Consider the following 21,327-nt stretch of genomic DNA (forward strand, 5'->3'; position numbering starts at 1 on the left):
AGCACTACAAAACTCACGCAACCAGCTGTCTATCCCAGTGCTGGGTTACTTTTCTTGGTACAAGATTTCAACTTATTTTACAAATATCTTTGCTCCTCTGTGGCCTCCTCTCCAATTCAACCAAAAAATGCTCATTTGATCTACAAGTTTACACAAACTTCCATTGCTAGCAGATCCCAGTGTTGTGGGAGCAAGCAAGGAAAAAGCAGCTTCATTCCGATACAGGAGATGCCAGATGCAGACATTTATGAATCACTCCAGTTTTGGCAAAGCTGAATTTAGGAAAGCAGATATACAGCTTGCCTACATATTTAGAAAGTTGTGGGGTTTATCTCTGCATAACCCAGGTGCTAGATGAACAGAAAATTCTGTAACCCACTTAAACCACTTAAAAATGTAACGCTTTTGTCATGACTGCCCTCTTCATTCACCCCCAATTCTCTGGACAGCAGTGAGCACTGAACCACCTGAAATGGTAGCCGGTCTAAACACATACCAGAAACCCTCCTCTACTTTCATGACTCTAGCTTTCTAACAGCTCTTTAAAAATCAAGAGTTATTCTGAAGACAGAAATACTATCAACTTAGTTGTGCAACCTGTCAAAGCTGATCCAGTAATAAAAATAACAATTAAAAACCAGAGATACACATGCAAAAAGGCTACTAAAACATTTCCAAACAGCTAAATCTAGAATTGTAGGGGGTCTGGCAGACAGACTTTTTTAAAAAAATGAAAAGCATTATCCTCATGGAATTACAGCTGCCAAAGAAAACGCCGATTTTTTTTTTTTTTGTATCACCCAATAGTAAATTAAAATGCAGTCACATGAATTTTCCAAGAGGAAATTTTACAGCTATTTTGAAGATTCACACTTACACCTCCAGTCACATTGTAACATACTTTTCCATTACTCCAGCCCTCCAACTACCAATTAAAGCTCTCAGCAACACTCCCAGACAAAGCTACTGACTTAACACTGCTCTCCTGGGGTCAAGTACAAATGAAATTTCCACTACATGTCTTACACTGTTCCATGTCTTGACCTGTAAAAGCACCAAGCACTTTAAGTTCCCCTTTTTCAGCAAACAGACAACTTGGAGATGAGATAAAACTTCAGCTCTTTTTTTTAGGATGGAATCTAACATTTTTTTTGCATGCAACTGGGGACTGACTTTTAACACAGTAATATTGAGCAGTACCTTCCAAGAGGTCTTTTTTTCTGACATGATTTGCAAAAATTCATATAAAGAAACATCAGCAATGTCCTAAATCTATCCTGAGATAGCAGGTTCACACTCAACCCCTGGAAATTGTGATTCAACAAAAAACATGACTTTAAAAAGCAGCAGCATGAAATATGTTATCAATATGTACTCCACTATTTAAACAACTCTGCCTCCTATTCACTCACGTTAAGTACATGTGGTACTAAATTCCAGTCCACAGACCAATTTTTACAAGTGGTTCATTACACTCAAGCAAAATCACAACTCAGAAGCACCTCCCCATGTAAGCAACTACTAATGCTCATGAAGCAAAGACAAATACATAATTTTAACAAAACCACGTTTATCATTTATGCTTCAATAATCTGTTGGCTCTTGCCCCAATGACTAGTCATTGCAGCATAGACTAAAGGCTCTGCTAAAGAGATTTTATTTTTAATATTGCCTAACATTTCAACTCATGTATCAATGAAACACAGTGATATACGATGTAAGTTTCAACAGTCAAGAATTTTTCTCGATGAAACTCTGATGTCCATCAGAAGACCTCAACAAAAGCAAAACTAGCACATCAACACCATTTGAACAGTCCACTTGGAGAGCAATCCACTTCCCTCTTGCAGGTTTCTGGGTAACACAAAACCAGAGTACAAGTGATTAGCCAGCCTCAGTTGAAAATGCAATTGTTAACATGAGATGCAATATACCCCAGTGTAACACTGAAGATGACTTTAAGTCAAAGAGTTAATAAGGATTTATTGGCTGAAGAACACCGAAGAGAATGATAATGATTTTTGTAGGTTTACTGACATGTCCCACACATGTGAAGCAACCAAGGTAACACTTAAAAGAAGTTACATGCAAAAAAGCTTCACAAATGCCATAGCATTTATTAGGAACATGGTAATTTGTCTGAACAGTTTGTTCCACAAAGGACTATTCCTCTCCTTTAAATATCATGCTACAAAACATTCTATTAGCAACAATCTTAAATGAATCACAACAGAATAATAAGTACTTTCTATTATCTTTAAACACATTACTCTAAGACTGAGACATTAAAGCAATCATTAACAACAAGAAAACTGTTGGAATCACAGGAACTGCATCTTCATTCCAATTCAGATATAATTTCCAGCCTATTACACTCAGGTAAGAGATGAAGCTGTAGGCCAGCTTACATGCCATCATACGTACAATGACACTCCAACAAGAATGCTAAAGAAATAATTTATTTTGATGGTTTTCTTCTCATAGTCGTGCTGTCCATTGTAAACCACAAGTTGCATCTCCAAGAGCTTTTCACATCTTTATTAGACAATAATCACTATTTCAGCAAACTAAAATGCTTTTTCAAGTCAGTGCCAACCTGTCATTGCACCAGAACCCTTGCTAAAAATTCCACGTGACAGCAAGACTGAAAATAAAATGGAAGAGAAATTGTACAGTATGTGTTAGCAGTTAGCTGTAGTGTAATCCTAATAATACTTTCACCTTAACTAATCTGAACAGACTGAACACACCCTTCTGCTTTACTTGCTGGGTAAGGTTTTTTGTTTCTCTTTCTGAAGCAAAATATCCTCAACTACTGTCTGCTGCTCATCACATTGACTAGCAAAAACTTCCCTGTTGTTTCCAATTAACACAATTTATCTGCATTTTGAATGGCATCTTTCAGAAAAAATCCATCACAAACTGCTTTCCCAGTCTAAACGTTACACCACCAGGTAACGCTGCAAGAGAGATAAGTTTAAAATAGAATTATCTTTAGGAGTTGAGTTTAAGTTTATAAAGATATGAGGATTCAGCTAAAGAAGTTCTGTTCTACATGACAAGATACAAAATGCAGCTCTGCCATACACCAGCTGTATAGAGGGACAAATCAAAGGTTTCAGCTAAATCGAAAGGGACTGGGACGGAAAGGTCCCAAAACCAGGTACTTAATCTAGCACAAGATACATAAACACGAATCTAGAAGGACTGTTTGAAATGCATTTGGTTACATCTCCACACGTAAAGGTAATCAGAGCAGCAAGCCACCCATGTTTAGAAGTGATGGAACACAATAAAAAAGAGATTTAACTGAATTGAAAAGCATCACAACACCTAAGAAAAAGTATCAGAAAGAACAGTTTAAGAAGAGATTAAGTCGATCACCATTGCCTGTATTCCATACAAAACGGAGGAGTGGCCACAAGGTCTCATACACTGATGGGCTTCCTGTATTTAGAGATCAATATATATAGGAAACAAACACACCTGAGTCCCACCTACACTAGCTCTCCCAATATTAATTCACTTTTGCCCAAGACTGAATGCTCTAAATGACAGAGAAGATTATTGGGACGTCAGCTAATATTGCTGAGAAGGAAGATACAACATAATGCGGTACCACCTACAAGAGAAAAGCTAGAGGACTGCAACACAGACAGGACAACTGTGACTCCGAGTACAAGTGGCAAACTGGCTGTGTACTGGGACACCAAGTCCTCAAGCCCAGGCATAACTTGACACAGCTCCCTGATTCAGCTCACACAAAGACTTGCTTTGATGCACATGCTTGAAGGGAGGGGCATAGAACAGTGAATATACACAGTGGATACTCTCAGGATTTCCTTGCTTTTATCAGTTTAATATTTAATCTCAACTATTTTTCTCTTTTTTAATCTGACTTTATATAAACACAGATTGCATAGTCCCATAGCAGTGACAAGGTGCAAAGCTCAGCATTTCTATCAATTCTTTTAATGCGAGTACTTCAGAAGACAAGGTTTACTCAAACTTTATCTGTGCTTTTGTCACAAGCTAAATAGTTGAGCAATGTTGTATGAATTCCTTCAAGGCATCACTAGGTTTTCTACAAATGTCATGCAAGTGGTTAATAATATGGTCATCTTAACTCCACATAGGGAGTCAAGTAACAGCACAAGTCCAAAAACGAAGTTCATCAGTTAAGGTTTAACAAGCAGGACTGGGTTTGTTCCCATCACAACACAAGTCATGGGATATGCCTTGAAAGTGTTATTTTTTTTGTCATACTAGTCCCAAGGTCGGAAGCTCATGTCTTGGGAAAACAATACACTAACAGCAGCACCCTTTTACCATGAACTTCAAATGAGACTTGGATACTTAGGAGTTTATGCACAGACTTGTAATCTTCTGTTAGTAGTTAGTAGAGTAAGAGAACAACTCTTACTCTTTTAAGAAAACCAGTCTCTCCTTCAGCCGCTGATGCAATGCCAGCAACAGCACTTTACAATCCTTCCAGGATTTCAGCATCATGCCTCAAACTCTGCCTAGAACAAGGCTAGTACTAGCCTGTTAGTCACTACCATTACCCTGTCTGCTTTCATGTTCTGACACTGATAACATCTCCTATGCAAAGAAGAACATTTTAAGGCAGAGGAAGAAGTCAAATTTCTGATTGAGTTCACAAGCTGGACAAAGCATACATTCTGTGACAGGTCTTCCCCACCTAACCCAAGTCATAACACTGGTTCACACTATAAAAGCTAGAGCAGTGGCAGACCTTCTTGCAAAACTGTAGTGTCAAGGTATTGGTAAGATACGGGTCTTAGCGTATTTGGCACTGAAGATGCCAGCGTATTTGCTATCAACAGCTGTTTTCAAACATTGTTTCCAGAACATGCAACAGGGTTGTAGAAGTCCACCCATGGCATCACTGTCTGCATGACTACCACCTACTGAAAAACACCATTCGTGAGGGTGGTAAGGCTCTACTGTTTTCAAACCTGATTTTCCTACAGTTTCTCCAATATCCCTGGAAAGAAACAAGCTAAAAACTTCAACCTTTTAAGGATGTGAATGAGCCCACTTAAGCTCTACAGAAGACTGACTTCTGCTAATTAGTAAAGAGGCAGTATTACATACATCAAAAAAAAAGAGAAAAATCAGCATTCCATGTATTTCTTGAAATTAGGATTGTGATTTTCTCCTCTCTTCTGATACTGATTTGTTTCTGATGAGATTTTTTTCTCCCACCCTCTATTTGAGGCAGCAGGGTCTTGGTCTATGACTTGAAGATAAGAATTACCCATAAAGCTTTCCAATATTGTTTTTGGCAACAGGAAAATAAGTTCAGAACAAGCCAACTCAGAATTAAGGACAGGATATTGCCTACTGGAACTCACATGTTAACAAAGTTGCAGGCTACTGATTTAACATATTTCTCCTGCCTAATAACACTACTAAATCCAGAAAAGCACCTGCTTTTTTTCCATACTGTTTAAGAAGACAGCTTCAGGAAATTCAGCATTAGCCTTGGGTAGTAATAAGCAACACAGCTGCTAATTAGGAACAAAGAAACCACTCTCTGTATTTGGTTCTTCAGTCCTTCTCCCAACACTTCAAAATAATGAACCTCACAAAACCAACAAACATCTGTCAACAATCCTAAACCAAGTCTTATAAAACAACAGAAAATACAGTTTTAAAGCCAAATCAAGAACGGATGACTGAAGAATTTCAGAAAAAGAAGAGGACTCAGAGGCAACACAGGAAAAGTTTACTTTTTTCTCTGTAAAACAGATTAACATTTCAAATTGAGACTCTTGAAACATCTTCAGACTTTCAGTTTCTCACACTTCTACAGCTTAACCATCTCCTCCTCAAGTCAATGACAATATAAGCATTCATAGCAGCAAGTGATTACATTTCCTTGTCAACATGAAAATACAGCCATGGCTCATACTGCTTCAAAAATCTTACACAACAAAACACACTGGGACACTGGTCACATGGGGTTTTTAGTGTATTCTGCTTGCAACGTTTTAACTTCTGAAAAGCAGTTTTAGAATAAGATAAAGTAATCCAACAATAAAGCCAGACTACCCTACTTCTCATCTTACACACAGATTTCCATTCTGCAAGAGATCCTCTCCTGGTCTGCACAGTCTCCCTAGAAGTACACACATACCAGACTCACCTGTGCAGACGATTTTCCAGGACAAGAGCCAAAATCTGCAAGCCTACATCATAATCATCTCCCTGAAGTTGCAGTAAAGCTTCCTCCTTTCCAACCTAGGAGGGCAAGCAGCTTTTGCAAATACCATCTGCAAAAACAAGGACACGTACCCTACAACAACAGTGCGGACAGCTCTAAAAAATAACCCTCGTACTGGTCTAACAGTAGCTGGGTTTTCTTATCTAATTATTTAACCATATAGTGAAATCAACACACAACCAATGAAACTGGAACATCTAATTAATAACGTGGAGAAGAAAGCTGTCAAGAAACAAAGAGACTACGAGCCAGGGCAGGAGCTAGAGCTACCTGCTCGGGAGGTCCCGACTCAGAAGGCACTGCTAAGGGAGGACTTTGCCCCCCACCCCGGGACCTGATGTCACCTCGCCCCTCTCCTCCCTGCAGACCCCAAGCCTCACCCACAGACCCGCCGCGACCGCCAGCCCGGTGCCCCCCCCCGCACACGCACAGCCCCTCGCAGCGCCCACCTCGCCGGCAGGGCACCGGAGGCAATTGCCCCCGCCCCCGCGGCCCCTGGGCGGCCACGGCCCCCCCAGGGTTTACCGGCCGCTGCCCCCGGCACGTCGCGGGGGGCGGCCGAAGCGGCTTACCCTGCACCGGCACCGCCACCCCCTCCCGAGCCCGCCGGGCAGCGCCCAGCCGTCCCGCCCGGCCCCCGCGGCCGCGGGTGCCCCCGCGCCGCCCCCCTCAGGGAGCCCGGCAGCGCCCGCGGGGTCGAGGGTCGCCGGGCGGCAGCGGGCAGCCGCGCACCTCCCGCCCTCCGGCGCGGCCCCTCACCCGCTCGCTACGAGGCCGGCAGTGATGGCGGCAGCTGCCCCATGGCGGCGGTACACCCCGCCGGCCGCGGCCGTCCCGGCGAGCTGACACATCAACAAAGATGGCGGCGGCAGGCGGCGCTCCGGGCCGGGAGAGGGGGCGGCCCGGGGGGCGCGGCCATCCCGGCGGCCTGCCCGCAGTGGGCGGTGCCGGGAGAGCGGCGGGGGCGGCCCGGACAAGGTCTGGCCCTGGCAGGCCGGCGTGTTCACGGTGAGGGCGGTCAGGCACCGGGGCCGGCGGCTCGGGAAGGCTGGAGCACCTCCGCCCCGAGGGGGTCCGAGAGCCGTCTGAGCACCGCCGGAGCGCCCCGCGGGGACGGCACCACCCTCCTCGCCGCCGCCTGTCCCCTCCCGGCGCTGCTGCCGAGAGCCCGCCAACATCTGAAGGGGGCGAGCCGAGGCATCACCTGAAGGTGCAAGCAGCTTCCCCGCTGAAGCTGCTGAATTTCACACGGAGCGTAATTTACAGCGCGTGTAGAAACAGCATTTCAACGGCGAGGGTTTTATTTTCCTCCTTATTGAAACATACAGCCCTTCTGGGCAAGGGGCCTCGTGTCAGGCATTTCAGGCCGCTACCCAAGAGCACGGCCCCGAGAAGCGCCCATACAGGGCAAACTGCCTCCCAGCTGCTCTGAGACGGCCCCGCATCCCTCCCCATTTTGCAGGATGGGTGCACAAGTAGTGACTAATGGGTCTCCTCTAAGTAAAAGTGATCTCGTTTTCCAGAACCAACGCCTATACACGAGAAAAGCGTCTTCACCCACATGCCATGTAAATAAAGCCAGACACGTTAACCAATCCAGCCTCTGGTAACGCCTGCTTTCATTCCTTACTCTGAAGGCATAAAAAAAAAAATGTGAAAAATTTGCTGGGCATCAAAAAATCGGGAGTTTCAATGCTGGGAGCAACAGTTTTTCAGTAGAACACAGCTTTTTGGAATCCAGAGCACTACGTAAATGACATTTTATTTAACAAAAACTAAATTGAAAAAAATATCCTTGCAGACAAGCTGTTACGTGAAAACAGTTGCATTTACTCTAGCGGATCAGCTAAAGTAAGCACTAGCATCTTTCCTGCAGGAACTTCTAAAACGTAACAGTAGAAAAGCAAGTTAAAACCACTGAATAATTTGAGTTGGGAGGGACCTCAGGAGCCTATCTAGTCCAATCCCCTACTGACAGTGGAGCTAAATGATTGATGTTCGATCATATTGCTCCTTTATTTTGGCTTATTTAACTTTACATACATATATATTAAAGCATAAACATACTTTTATGCTTTATACCTATAAAACCCAGCAATGGTATCTTCAGTTCGTACCTTGAATGACTTTGAAAATAGAATGTGCTGCATAACTTTACTTGCAAGCATTAATTGGGAGCATTATTTCAGAGCAAGTTATTTCTCTCTTTACTCTTGCCAGGTATTTGGAATTTCAGAACCACAAAAGCAAATGTTGTGGTCCTAGAAAATGCTCCCTTGCAATCTTTTTACAGATCCTTAAAAACAACACTGGGATCTTAGAGAAAATCAATCTGCAAACCATTCAGAACTATCATAACTATCAACCTTTGCACGCCCATTATTTTGGGAAAGATAATTATCTTCTTCAGATAATTAAACAATATCCTATCACCTCTAAAGCAGTGAAGGAATCAGATGAAGACGTATGTCTTTAAAAACATTGTTTATGTGAAAGCATAAACAAAAGTAGGTTGTAGAGAAAACCCATGGCCTCAGCTTTAACCTCTAAATAATATTTTGAAGGCAAAAATCTAGCCCTTGCTTTGCTCGTAATATGCTGTGCATTCCATATTGCTACAAATACACAAAATCAGGCATAGAATTGTCCATTTTCAGAAAACAGTGCCATGCAACACTTACCTGCAAATTGCCATGCAGCCCAAGTCTAAGCTTTGCTTTCAGAAATGCTTCTTTGCCACTCCTGTTACTGTTCTGCAGCTGAGCAGCAAACTTCACACAGCCATGCTGCTCTGTCACACAGTCACTTCAGTCGCAAATGCTTATTTGGTCCTCTAGTTATTTAAAGGCACCTGCAGAGATGCCACTGCACTCTGGCCCCAGTCCTAAGATTTATGCTCCTGCTTTGCTGTACACTTCATCTGCAGTCCCACTGATGTTAGTCATGTGTGGCTTAGCATGTCCCACCAGATCTGGCAGAATTTCAGCTGATTTACATCTTTTATTCTGGTCATTTTCTTTCAGCAGTACTGAAATCAGTTTAAGAAAATTAAGCCTGGTTCATGGAGTTCTCCCTTAAAGGCAGGTAAAAAGGATTTTTTTGTACTCCACTGGGCTCCAGCTGTAGTCCCAGCACTGATGCTCATGTACAAATGCTGAGGAAGACAATTTCTGAGTGAGAGACTTACCATCTGAAATACAGACAGCCACACACAACAGACTTCTGCTGCAGATACAAGCTCTGCATTGCAGAGGCAGAACCAGAATTTGGCCCGTATTTTCAAAAGGCTGTAGTTTGGCTTTTGGCTCATGCTTTATTATCTAAGAAAAATAAAAGTGTTCATGTAATTGCTCGATTTCCAGGTGATGTTTATTAATTATACATAGCATTTGTATAGCTTTGCCCACAGAAGGGGCTTACAATCCTATGCTTTCTCCTTCAACTAAAAAAAGCATTAGCAACTCCACTTTAAGGGAGAACAATTTGGTGGCTGACACAGCAGATGTCCTGAACACCCCACACTCCTCTGTGATCACTGGCACTGGAGGCCCATGGCTGGTACTGCTGAGGAGGAGCTGGGAGCAGGCTCCACGTTGCCTTAGTCCCATCCTCTACACTTGTCAGAAGGCTGGTCTAACATAATTACCGTGGGCCAATTTGATTCCTTCATTTCAGATCATGGCAAGATAACATAAAGAGTTACTCTTTTCTTCATTAGGAATCACTTCCATTGTCTAACTATTTTATTCCAAGCATGCAGTTTGCCAGGTGTCTTCAGGGAGCACCATCCACAAAGCCCCAGGAGCCCCATCTTCTCTCCACGTGTCAGGTAGGGACAGCATCTCTGCTGAAGCCACCATCCCAGTGGTAAGCCCTTGCCACCACTGGTGTGTGTAATCTATGCACAGTAAATCCTAAGTGTGACTGTGATTATACGAGTGGTCTAAGTTACACCTGGAAAAAAATATTTTCATTGTATGTTGTTTGGACTGTCCTTTGTTCAGCATGTAGCTCAGTGGTGTCCCAGCTAGTTCCTAGGCACTTAGATGCTACAAATTAGAGCTAATGACACACTGGTACAGTTATTACAGAGCCTACATATAGGCAAGCCCAAAGCTGTTACTAAAAATTGCAGGCAAGCCACATCAACCTCCTGCAGTTCCTGTGGTGTTACTCCTGATCAGCCTCCATGTTAACAGCACTCTCCCCAGTTACCTCTGACACTCCTTCCCATTTATCCTTATCCACTGCTGCAGCCAGACCTGTTATTTTCTCTTTTTAGAATTAATTTTACTGCTGTCATTTCCTTGCAGTATCCTGAGGCACGGAAGTCTCAAAGGACTGACATTTAAAAAACAAAACCAATGAAAACAACATTTGTCCTGGCTCAGTCATTCCTTGCAATTTTTAATTTCAGGAAAACTTTGTGCCAGTTCACATGCTGGTGAAGTTCTGTCTCCAGTGGGATACTTGATTTTCCTTTTCATTGCAGCCTGTCAATATACTTCCTGCATAGTGTTAATTAGTGTCATTTCAAAGGACTGTTCAGACTGGCAGCATTGTTTTGATTCAGCAGGCCCTGGGGATTGAAATGGCCAGCCAGCTAAATGTACTAGAAATGCAGATAGTTTAAGTCACAAAGGTAGTCTAGTGTTTTGTGGGTTTTTTTGAGAGGTATGAATGACAGGGAAGTATTTCTTAATGCCTCACTAGTATCAGTGCTTCTTAGACACAAAATTGAGCTTACCTTGGGGACAGAGGAACAAGGTACAGGGCAGTAACAGAGGCTGTATGATCGTAATTGCTCTGTCTCCCTGCGACCTCCTATGTCCAACTGCACCTACTCTGATATGCAACGCTGGGCAATTTGGCAGATGGATTTTTTGAAATCTCACCTAATCCTACCTAATTTCCCTTCCTGCTTTCAGAGTGGCATCCGATACAGTCAGTTTCTACTCAGATTGGAGCTAAGGCCTAGAGATTCACTGGAGCCAGGAAGACTTTCCTCTGACTTTGGTAGGTAGTATCAAAACCATTTAGAAAAATCTCAGCAAACCTTTGATGTGTTGTTCCCTTTTCTTTTGAGAATGCTTAGCAGGGAACAACAGTTTGGCCGGCAGGATCCTAGACTTAAACACAGAAGATTGAGAATGGACATGCAGTCACAGCCAGGCTCACAATGACTAAGGCAAAATAGCTGTGCTTCAGTTTCTTCTCTGTGGGCAGAGAGAATTATTCCCTGCCCCACAGAACTTGTAAGAATAAAATCATAGCTGATTTTATACACTTTAGTAAGAAGTACAAGGATGTAGGCACTAAAATAGAATTTATTTTTGCTGAGAGTTTAACTGCACAGCACTAGGAACACCTGAGAGCATGTCTAAGTAGCAGCACAACTGCAGCAGAGCTGAGAATGAAGGATGTTCTCCAGTGTGAATAGAGCCGTGAGGGTAGGAAACAAAACTTAGAAAAGGGGAAAACACCTTGCATAAGAAAGAAGAGAAAGGACAAATGAAATCAGAGAATAGGCTGGAAATGGGAGATGAAGCCATGCATTTTCTAGGCTGCAAGGCAAAATGCAAATATTTTAAATTGCAAATGAATCAACAGGATGTATCAACTTTCATCGTTCTTGCATAGATCTTACAACCACTTTCTGAATTTGTATGCAACAAGGTTGTCTAACTGATGTCCTGAGAGGATTTTCATGTTGTTGGAGAAATTACAGAAAGCAGCTATACACCTTTCCTGCTGCTAAGCCGTGAGCATTTGGCTGGCACACAGGCGCCTGCTGCCATGACGCGCCGAGAGGCCAAGTCAGGAGAAGCCCCGGGCTGCTCAGGCACTGCCAGAGTTGTGAGCATAGCCCATAGGTTTTCCTGAAAAAAGTGCTACTCGTTGCTCTCTGTAGCTAGTACTTTATAACTCTTACTCTTTCATCTTTTTGCATCGCAAAGAGTGGCACAGCACTCAAGGGTTATTTAGTGCAACCATGGGCATTCCACTGTTCCCCGCTGCATTTTGCTGAAGACAGAGAGAAAACCTGTAGAGATTTTGAGTAATAAAATAAAAGCAGCCACTTGCAAAACGCCGGGTGTAACACAATTCAGGACTAACATGTCTTTAGCCAACTACGCCATAGCTCAAGGGAAAACCACACAGCTGTAGCTCTCAGGTGCAGGGACAGGGAGGCACGGGCGCAGCTCTCCTGAGGTGGTGCCGGCCGCCAGCCCCGCCGCAGCAGCCGCCCCAGAGCCCGCGGTGCCGGTGCTCCTCAGGCCGCTCCCCTCAGGGTAAGATGGCGGGCGGCCGGGGGGCGCCGCAGCACAGCCCGCGCCGGTTCCCGCCAGCCCCGGGCGGGCGGGCAGCACGTGCCGCCGCCCCGCCCCTCCCCATTGGCGGGCTGCCCGCCGGGCGGGACGGACTTGGCAGGGCAGCGGCGGCAGCCACAGCTCCCCGTGAGGGTCGCGGCTTCATCTCCTGCCACCGTTGGATCGGTAAGGGGCGGGCCGGGCCGGGCCTGCCGTGTGGCGGGGACGGGGGGTTCCCCCGGGGTGAGCGGCGCTGGGGGCGCGGGGCTGGTTCGGAGGCCTTGCAGTGGGGGTGCTTACTTCTCTTCGGGGTCGATGAAAATGGTGCGCACTGGTAGCACACAGTTGGAATTGTGAAAGCTCGTTTGTGGCTGAGTTAAAGGCAGTGTTTATGCAAGGACTGCCCTGCTTTATTTGCCAGTTCACTTTAATCTGACTTATCCCATATAATGTGGCAAAAGTATTTTTGTATTTAAAATGATTATATTGCCCGTTAATATTTGGAAAGCAGGTGCCAGAAGTTCCTTTTGCTGAAGCCTGGTGCAGCGCTTTCCACTCGGTGCCGGCTCTGCCCATTCCAGGGTGTCAGGCTGTGGCCGTGTGCCCGGCTGTGAGGAACCGGTGGCTGCAGCTGCTGCTTCAGTGCAGGGGTGACTGGTCTGGGGTGAGGTCTCCTCCAGAGAGACACATCTCCAGTGAATCTGTCAAGGTGGTGACGGCCACTCTGGCTCATCAGTTCCTCTCCTAAAGGACTTTCTGTTGTGTAATCTGGGGTGGTGTTGAGATCTTTAACGCAGAAAGTATTTTTTGTGCAAATTAAAGAAGCAGAGAATTGGCCTTCCAAACTGGATGCCTAAACATAGCTTCAGAATATGACTTAAAAATACTTTGTGTGCCTGCCAGAATTAATCTTGAAATCCATGCTTTTGTAGTTACCTGGCCTAAAGCCACCTTTCGTCATACTATGTGGTGGCGTGAAGAACAGAGTTGTTGGTAGAAGTTAGAGCAGCAGAATTACAGGTGCTGACTTCCTGTTGAAAAGCTCTGTTTTGAGGCTGTTTCTGAAAATCATTATTTTGTAAACAAACGATACAAGGTATTTTTTGCCAAGTGTGGAAGTGGTACAGAAAGTTTTACCTGCAGCGTGAGTGCAATAAAAGTGAGACCTTGTCCAAAGCTTGACAAAGTATCTTTGTTCTGCAATTGTGTGTATGCTTGATTATTGATAAATGCCATCAATATGAGTATGGCTTATAAATATACCTAACTTCTAATTATCCAAACTTGGTGGGCTGGAATGTCTTAGATAATTGAGAAAACGGGATAATTGGAGAGCTAGGGAATTAGGCACAGATACGTACAGTGGGAGCTGGGAGTTCCTTCAACATTTCATGCCTTTGTCAGTGCCTCAGTACTGCCTGACCCATGTTCTCTGTTACTCCAAATGGAGGGCAGGGGAAGACTTGGTTCAATGAGATGTGAGGTGGTTTTACATGCAGTCATCTTGGGTGTGGAGAGTTCATGAAATTTGATTTCATGTCAGGCAAGAGCTGTAGTTTAGGCAAAGTTTGCAAGATCAACTTGCTTCCAGGTGGCAGAAAAAAGGCCATGTAAGCTTTATGTTTGCTTGGTGGAGAACTTGGCTTAATAAACCCTCCAGACTGGAACAAACTCTGAATGGCATGTGTAGTCTACAATGGAAACATTTTTTGTAGGTTAATGAGTTGCCCACTTACAAAAGCAGAGTTCCTAGTGTATTGGTATGCAGGCTTAGCTGACTTTTTTTGTAAGAGTTGCTTGGTAAAGAATAAACTGTCTGGGAAGACCACAAGGATTGTAAGGCACTCACTGGAAAGTCAAAATCTCTTGTTTCAGAATATTTTGTTTCTGAATGCTTGCTGATGTGACAAAACTATGCGTAAGTTTATTCTTAACATAGGCTATGTGTTCAACAGTATTGAAAGAAACTTCTACTCTTTCAGTTACTGTAAAATTGCCTATTCTGAATTCATGCCCTGTGGATATTGGAGGTTTTGTGATGCATTTTTTTTGTTCCTGCTGAACAATTTTAATTGAAACAAACCTATGGATGGAGGACGTTAGGACTCACATTGAGTGATAAGCACAGAGCAGTGAAAGTACCACTGATGGTAGGTTTGAATAAACATAGTACCAAAGTGATAACAAGAAGTGACTTCCAGAGTGTGTCATGGTCCTAGCATCTCCATTTGCTCAAACATACTGTGCTAGCAGAACAGTAGAAGTAGATAAGAGCTTTATGTCTTTCTGCAAATACCCAATAACACAGGCATGCATTAGCATTGTTAATCAGATCCCTTTGCAAATACTTCTGCTTCTAGGAGGTTCCATGGAAGGCGTAACTGATAGAGGGAATTCGCTGTTGACAGCTGCAGCTGATAAAGGAAATGCTGTAAGTTACTGCACTCTGTAATTGCCCCAAGTGTTCTGAGCATTTCTAGATAGCAGTAATTATCAGTATATATTGCTTTTTCTCAAATTTGAAGTTTTGACTCTTTTTGTTTTCACATTTTGGTATATTAGAATATTTCTGTACTAATGGACAGCTTTTTTTTTAGTAAGAATCACTTATTTTTCCATCCACAGTTGTCGCATTCTGATTTGATTAATGAGAAGCCAAAGAAATGGCGATATTCTCCTCAGAATGTTTTCTCTCTTGGATATAAGAAGAGTCTCTTCAGCTCGTTGAGCTCGTCCCCTCAAATGAGGACCTGCCATTGCTGCAGTCTGTTTGGTAGGTGCCTGTTGTCCTGTAGTTTGTGATGCCTGGTGTATTTATCAGTGAAACCGGATCAGAAAGTTTGCTCAGAAATGTCTTAAAACAGAAGTATGTTTTTATCTCTCAGATGCAAGTACAGTGACTATTGAGAACATAGTTGGAGTTAGGGAACTGGTAAACAGAAGAGAGCGCCTCCTTAATAAAAAATGGGGTTTTTTGGATTTTTTTCCCCCTTCTTAAATATAGAAGGGAATGTGGGGTGTCTGGGGCTGTATTGTCAGATAGTTATACATGAATACAAATACCTATTTGTATGTGCTTAGAACCGTAGCGGAACAGTCTTGTAAAGCAGTTATATTTAATAATACATGATACCTGTATCTTAGTAGCTCTTTTCTGATACAGTTTCTCTCTGACCATTTTTTTTTTTTTTAGGATCCCTCAGGTGTTCACAGTGCAAGCAAGTACACTATTGCAGTGTAGATTGTCAGAAAAAAGATTGGGCAGCACACAGGGTTGTTTGTGAGCCACTTAAACAGAAGTAAGTTTAAGAGTTGTGCCAAGTAATATTTACAGAAAGACAGTATATCCCTCCTGATATGACTTAAATGACCGTGTAAAGGCACTATTTGAGTAAAATACATTGCTTACTCTTACGCTAGTGCTGCATTAGCTGATACTTTTCTGAAAAGTCAGCTCTGCTGCTTCAGAAGGGTGACTTGAAAGATACTGTTGGGGTTCTTAAGGTGTTCTGTAGTGTGACTTAAAGCAAAAGCATTATGTTTACCTGTGTCAGAATTATGTGAGCATGCAGTAAGAATACCAGCTTATCACATGACTTTGTCACTGACGTTGGTGATGTAGGAAAGAGGACTCTGTTTTTCAGCTGTGCCATGGTTAAAGGATTGCATTTAACAGCCTCTGAAGAGGAACGAATGTAACTGTAGCCTCAGTGAACTTAGTGGATATTTGGTCTTTGAGGAGCACAGCTGCAATTAGAAGAAGTTGCTCAGCCAGGCCATTCTCTAGTTGCTTGTTATCAATTTTTGACATGCCAGTTCAGATGTTCAAGAGATCACTCCATAATCTGTTTCAATTAAAGTAAGCACCATTAGTACAAACTGGCTGGCTTTGGAACAGTTTAGAGGGGTGCTCTGAGCATTTAAACTGATAATCTCCTGCAAGGAGTGATGATTGCAGTTCAGTGAATCTGCAGCTGTCCATAATCAAAGCTTACAAGAGAGTTTTGGGGTGGTTTTTTGGTTGTTGGCTTGCGTGGGTTTTTTTGTTCCCCACAAGTTTTGCTACAGTGACTGAACTGGGGGGTCATGGGGACAGCCTGGCATGTGTGTTATCTGGATATTATTTATGTATTCAACTGAAATAGCAACTTTGGGTTTTGCGGTTTGACAGTTCTTAAGGTTGGCTTGGGATTACAGAACTCCAGAACTACTGTTACCAGAACTCCACAACAACAGTGTAAGATTTCTTCTCCACTTTAATCAAAACTATTTATTGATGATGGCATCATGAAAAACTGTGTGACAGAGAACTAACAAATTTGTCATTCTACATTTTCTTGGAGGAGGAATAAGGGTTGACAAAACCCACATACTATGAGCATAGCCTTTTTGTTCTACTTGCAAATTGTGTTATGAATGCTACTTGTCTGTCTTTGGTTCGTCAAAATTAACATCTTTTTCTTTGATTACAGTGTAAGTAATAACAATGGAGGCAAGTTACCTGCTGAAACCAATAAGGGCGTTTATCTTAAGGTATAGAATAAAGTTTTCACTATGTCTTGAGTGTATCTCCTGTGACAGAGTTGCAGTATGCTTAATTAAACCTGGACAGGAAAGGAACAGGTTCCAAGGATTATAATCTACTCCTTTTAGAAAAATCAGTGCTTTGAATCAGAAGTTACAGGAGAAGCATTCAAAATTATGTTACTTCCAGAGCCCTTAGCAATACTGTCAGACAGCTCATTTTTTGTATGGAAAAACGTATTTGTGCAAAAGTAATAAATCAAGACATGTATGGTACTGCTAGAGAAATATTTTAGGAAGGAAACAGATGTAGCTTGTCCAATTCAGAAAAATTCTGGTGTCATCTTGTGTTCTGCATAGATCATAAAATGATGCTTAGAGCCTTGTAAATTATCTGAGAAATACATTTAGTGTAGTAATGTATAGTAACAGATGCAGACAAGCTTTTGTTTGTTTGCTGTAGCAAGAATCCAACATGACAAAGTTCTCCTTTGTAAGTTTTGAAGCCTCTCAATCTTGCTTTCAGCCAAACGTTTCCTGTAGTCTTCCTATGAATGTTTCTGTAGGAGATAATTTTGCTGTCTTCTGGGTTTCTTGGGATGATATTTATGAAAGTGAGTAAATGTGCCTACTTCCAACTAGCCTCACATTTGCACTGCACAGGAAAACAGTCCTTTGTCACACACCACTTTGAAGTAGCTCTTCATCTGGTTAACTTTTTAAAGGAATTTAGAAAGGAGTCTTCATTTCGGGTCATGAGACTTCGGTTAGTTTGTCCTCCTAGGTTTCTGCTGTGTGTGTATTTGCTACTGTGTTCTGATAAAAGTGAAAAAGTGATAGTGAGGGACCTTGATATTAAAGGGATGTACAATATGAATAAACAATTTGTAGCTGATATATTTTTTAAAAAAGTTTTATTTTTCCCTGGTTCATCTTCTGAAACTCAGGTAAGTTCTGCAGAAGAAAGAGAGCTGATATTGCATATTGAACAATATTTAATGTATTTTGCAATTGTACTGAGATGTGTTTTTATGGAAAATCTTCTAGAAGGATCTTTGCTGCAAGTAAACAATTAATTTGGCAGTTGCAACAGTAATCTTTGTCATTGTGCAGCCTGTGGTATGTTGCTCCAAATGTAAAAGAGGTTTTCCCTAAAGCTTTGTGGGAGGTAATTTTTTAAATGTTTTTAGGATGTCACAGATGGAGATGGTGTGCATCAGGCAGGTTACAGTAAATGTTTAGGCTTTACAAAAAATGGATGCCAGCAGTTAAAGCAGTAGCTGTAATCTGCTCTGTGGTGTTAAGGCTGCAAGGAAGCAGGTGAAATTCAATTCCTGATCTTCAGGAGAGCATCATAAGGAGGAAATATAGCTGAGTTGTCCTGTAAAACAGGTGTAAAAGAATGAGGTGAATGTGTGAGACTTGAGGACTTGTTTTTTGTTGTCTGTTTAGTATTTATCTGTGATGTTTTGTTTTCAAGAGTAATACAAAGTCTGTAGGACTTCTTGTTGAAGGCCACAGAAGCACTTTTTTATAGGTTTCTTGAAATGATAAAAAGTTCTTGTTTACTACAAGGAGCTATGGCTGAACAACTTCAGTTTAAACATAACTTGTAGCTGTTTGAAACAGGGTAATTCAACTTCTCTGGAGTCTCTTGGGACAGAAAAGCATGTGAAGAAAATAATGCTTTCAGATCTCCAGACTCTAGGGATCAAACCAGCTATGGAAATACAGGTACTTTTATTTTGAAAGAATCCTACAATGTTTTGTCAGGTGCATTTGTAGCTTTTTTTAAGTATCTATAGCTGCTATAACCTCAGCACTTTGTCTCATTTTGCTCACATGTAACATTTCTTTATTCTTATGAAGATGAGTAAATGCAAGCAGGGCTCGGGGGGAGTAAGTGAGAAGGATTTTTTACCTTCACAGAAATAATGTGTGATTTTGTTCCCTACAGTTAATTATTGCTAGACTAAAAACAAAAGAACAAAATCAGGTGTAGGGTGAAATGTATTTATTGAAATGAACACTGGCCCTGAGTAATATACTATAGGTTGTTCTTGCATAATTATCATCTACTGTGGCTTTTCTCTTTAGGGTACAGTAACAGAGTTCAAGAGTCAAAGTGAATTTTATATACAGATGAGTTCTCCAGAAATTTTAAACCAAATCAGTAAACTTTCTCTGAAACTGCAAGAGTGTTATGCTGACACAGTTATTCAAGAGCAATATATTGCTATCCAAGGGGAAGTCTGTGTTGCAAGGTATTCTCAGGATCAGGTAATGTCTGATTGTTATAAAACAACCATTCTATGTTGAGCTCATCATGGTTTACATGTTCTGCTGTTATGGCTTGACCAATGAAGGCTGCTAATTAGAGGTTAGTTTGTTGTGGTGGAATTGTGGTTGTAACATCTTTATAACATCTGGAACACAAATTTAAGGTACTGCTATTTTTCCCCCCCTTCTGAAAAGTTTACTTCTGTGTTTGTGTACTTGAGCCCTGTAGGCACTGTTTGTCCTGCTGTTGCTTGAAGGCTGTGTGTGTTCTTAGCAAATTTAAACTACTGTAGTTGGAATGTGACTCAGCTTAATCAAGGAAGTTATTCTTCGTTTCTTACCTGACCTTCTGGTTGCATTTCTATAGCTACATCTAGTTCCTGCTTCCCTTCCCACCCCTTCTCTGTATTTCTTCCCCTTTTCCTCTGTTGTTGGCAGATTCTTGATTTACTGAATGGTAGTCAGTATCCATAGGAGTAGAATTTTATCTTCACAGCAGTCAACACTACAGTGAGTTGTGTTCATTTGAGTCTCTTCAGGATTGGTCAGCTCCCTTGATAAACAAACTTGATGAAGTAAAGCAAAATATGTTGTGCTTTTACTAAGATGATCGTTTATTCCTACACAGACCTGGAACAGAGCACTGATAAAAGATGTGGATCTATTGCAAAAGAAGGCACTAATATTCTATATAGATTATGGAAATGAAGAATATATTCCTCTCTCCTGGATTAAAGCCCTGCACAAAGACATTGAACTGTTGTTTCCTCCATGTGTGAGTTCAATTTTCTTAATACTATCCGAGGTGTTTTAAATGAATGGCTCTGAAACAAGTGTAACTCATGTCTCAGTGTAACTGTCATTATCACAGTATTTTGTGTTCAGTGAAAGTGATGGATAAAAGCAGCTATACTACACTGAATTCACCTTCTGAAATGTTTCCATAGGAGTGAGGAAGGCTGCCTGGCATTTTTCTTCCTAATCGTAGAATTATTGGGTTCTGAGCTGATAAAAAAAACGCTGCAGAGTGGTTGGGACCCCATGTCCCTTATACACTAGAGAACAGCAGGGGAAACATTCTGCCTATGCACTCTAATCTGGTCTCATGCAGTAGTGAGAAATGACTTGTAGTTTGGGCAAACTTTGGAGTAAAGGCAGCTGTTGGTCTGAGTTCATTGCCGTACTATGTGAACGTCCACCATTGCAAAATAGATGGGCTAGCTTTGATCTGTGGGTTCAGCTAGTATGTTTAACTAAGAAGAATAGAGAAGCATTCTTTTAATCAGTGACAGCTATGATTAGCTACTCTTGGAGTAGTCTTTCATAGCTTGTTTACATGACTTTCTGCTGGTTCCATAAATGATTTTGAGAAGTTTGTGTCTTGGCTTAAAGCCCTTAGTGTCTGCTGAGGGCATGATGGGACATGCACCTGTGGTCAGATGTGATGTGTGCCATAACCATGCCTTACAGAAGTGGGAGAAACAGAAGAAATACAGTTTACAGCCTGAACTTGATGTGCTAATTCTTAACTCTCTTGTAAAGAAGTTAGTTGACTTGATAGCACTTGGGATTCTAACAGCAGCTTTAACTTCTGTATGCAAGATGACATTTCTGAGGACCTTAATTATTTAATTGCTTTTTCTATAGGGCAAACAACCTCCTATCCCCACTTGTCCTAATTGTAATTCTTTCCAGGCCATTAAGTGTTCCTTGGCTAATTATGACCCAAAAGAAGAACGATGGAATGAAGGCATGGCCAGCTTTTCTTCCCAACTCACGGGAAAGCACTGTTCAGTAACTGTTGTTGACATACTACAGGAAGAAATTATGTTGAATTTTGTTGTAGATGTTGTTTTTCCAGATGTTGGTAAGTACTTGGTAGCATGAGGGAAGGAGGGGGGGAAACCCAAACACAGTTGATAAGTCTTTCATGTTCACTTTCCCTCCCCCTGCCTAATAAAA

The 21,327-nt window shown here is 42.1% G+C and overlaps 2 protein-coding genes across 13 annotated transcripts in view; one reads left to right on the forward strand and one right to left on the reverse strand.

Moving 5' to 3' along the window:
• Nucleotides 1-7,143, reverse strand: part of CCDC186 (coiled-coil domain containing 186) — a 59,232-nt gene extending 52,089 nt beyond the window's left edge. For 9 of the 12 annotated variants that reach the window (XM_080403354.1, XM_080403363.1, XM_080403353.1 and 6 more), the window contains exon 1: nucleotides 7,010-7,143. The gene's annotated coding sequence lies outside the window, so the exon portion shown is untranslated. Of the gene's footprint in view, nucleotides 1-6,172; nucleotides 6,300-7,009 lie in introns of all 12 variants that reach the window. The other 3 variants (XM_080403360.1, XM_080403358.1, XM_080403355.1) reach the window with 3 other exon arrangements.
• Nucleotides 7,144-7,241: 98 nt separating this feature from the next.
• The window catches only part of TDRD1 (tudor domain containing 1), a 33,109-nt gene continuing 19,023 nt past the window's right edge, over nucleotides 7,242-21,327 (forward strand). The window contains exons 1-9 of the mRNA XM_080403351.1: nucleotides 7,242-12,747; nucleotides 14,922-14,992; nucleotides 15,187-15,334; nucleotides 15,755-15,860; nucleotides 17,034-17,094; nucleotides 18,715-18,819; nucleotides 19,183-19,365; nucleotides 19,994-20,140; nucleotides 21,061-21,232. Coding sequence (XP_080259477.1) covers nucleotides 12,549-12,747; nucleotides 14,922-14,992; nucleotides 15,187-15,334; nucleotides 15,755-15,860; nucleotides 17,034-17,094; nucleotides 18,715-18,819; nucleotides 19,183-19,365; nucleotides 19,994-20,140; nucleotides 21,061-21,232 — 1,192 coding nt within the window. The 5' untranslated portion in view covers nucleotides 7,242-12,548. The remainder of the gene's footprint in view (nucleotides 12,748-14,921; nucleotides 14,993-15,186; nucleotides 15,335-15,754; nucleotides 15,861-17,033; nucleotides 17,095-18,714; nucleotides 18,820-19,182; nucleotides 19,366-19,993; nucleotides 20,141-21,060; nucleotides 21,233-21,327) is intronic.

The sequence above is a fragment of the Falco punctatus genome, assembly GCF_963210335.1.
Source record: "Falco punctatus genome assembly, chromosome: 9".
In the NCBI taxonomy this organism is placed as follows: Eukaryota; Metazoa; Chordata; class Aves; order Falconiformes; family Falconidae; genus Falco; species Falco punctatus.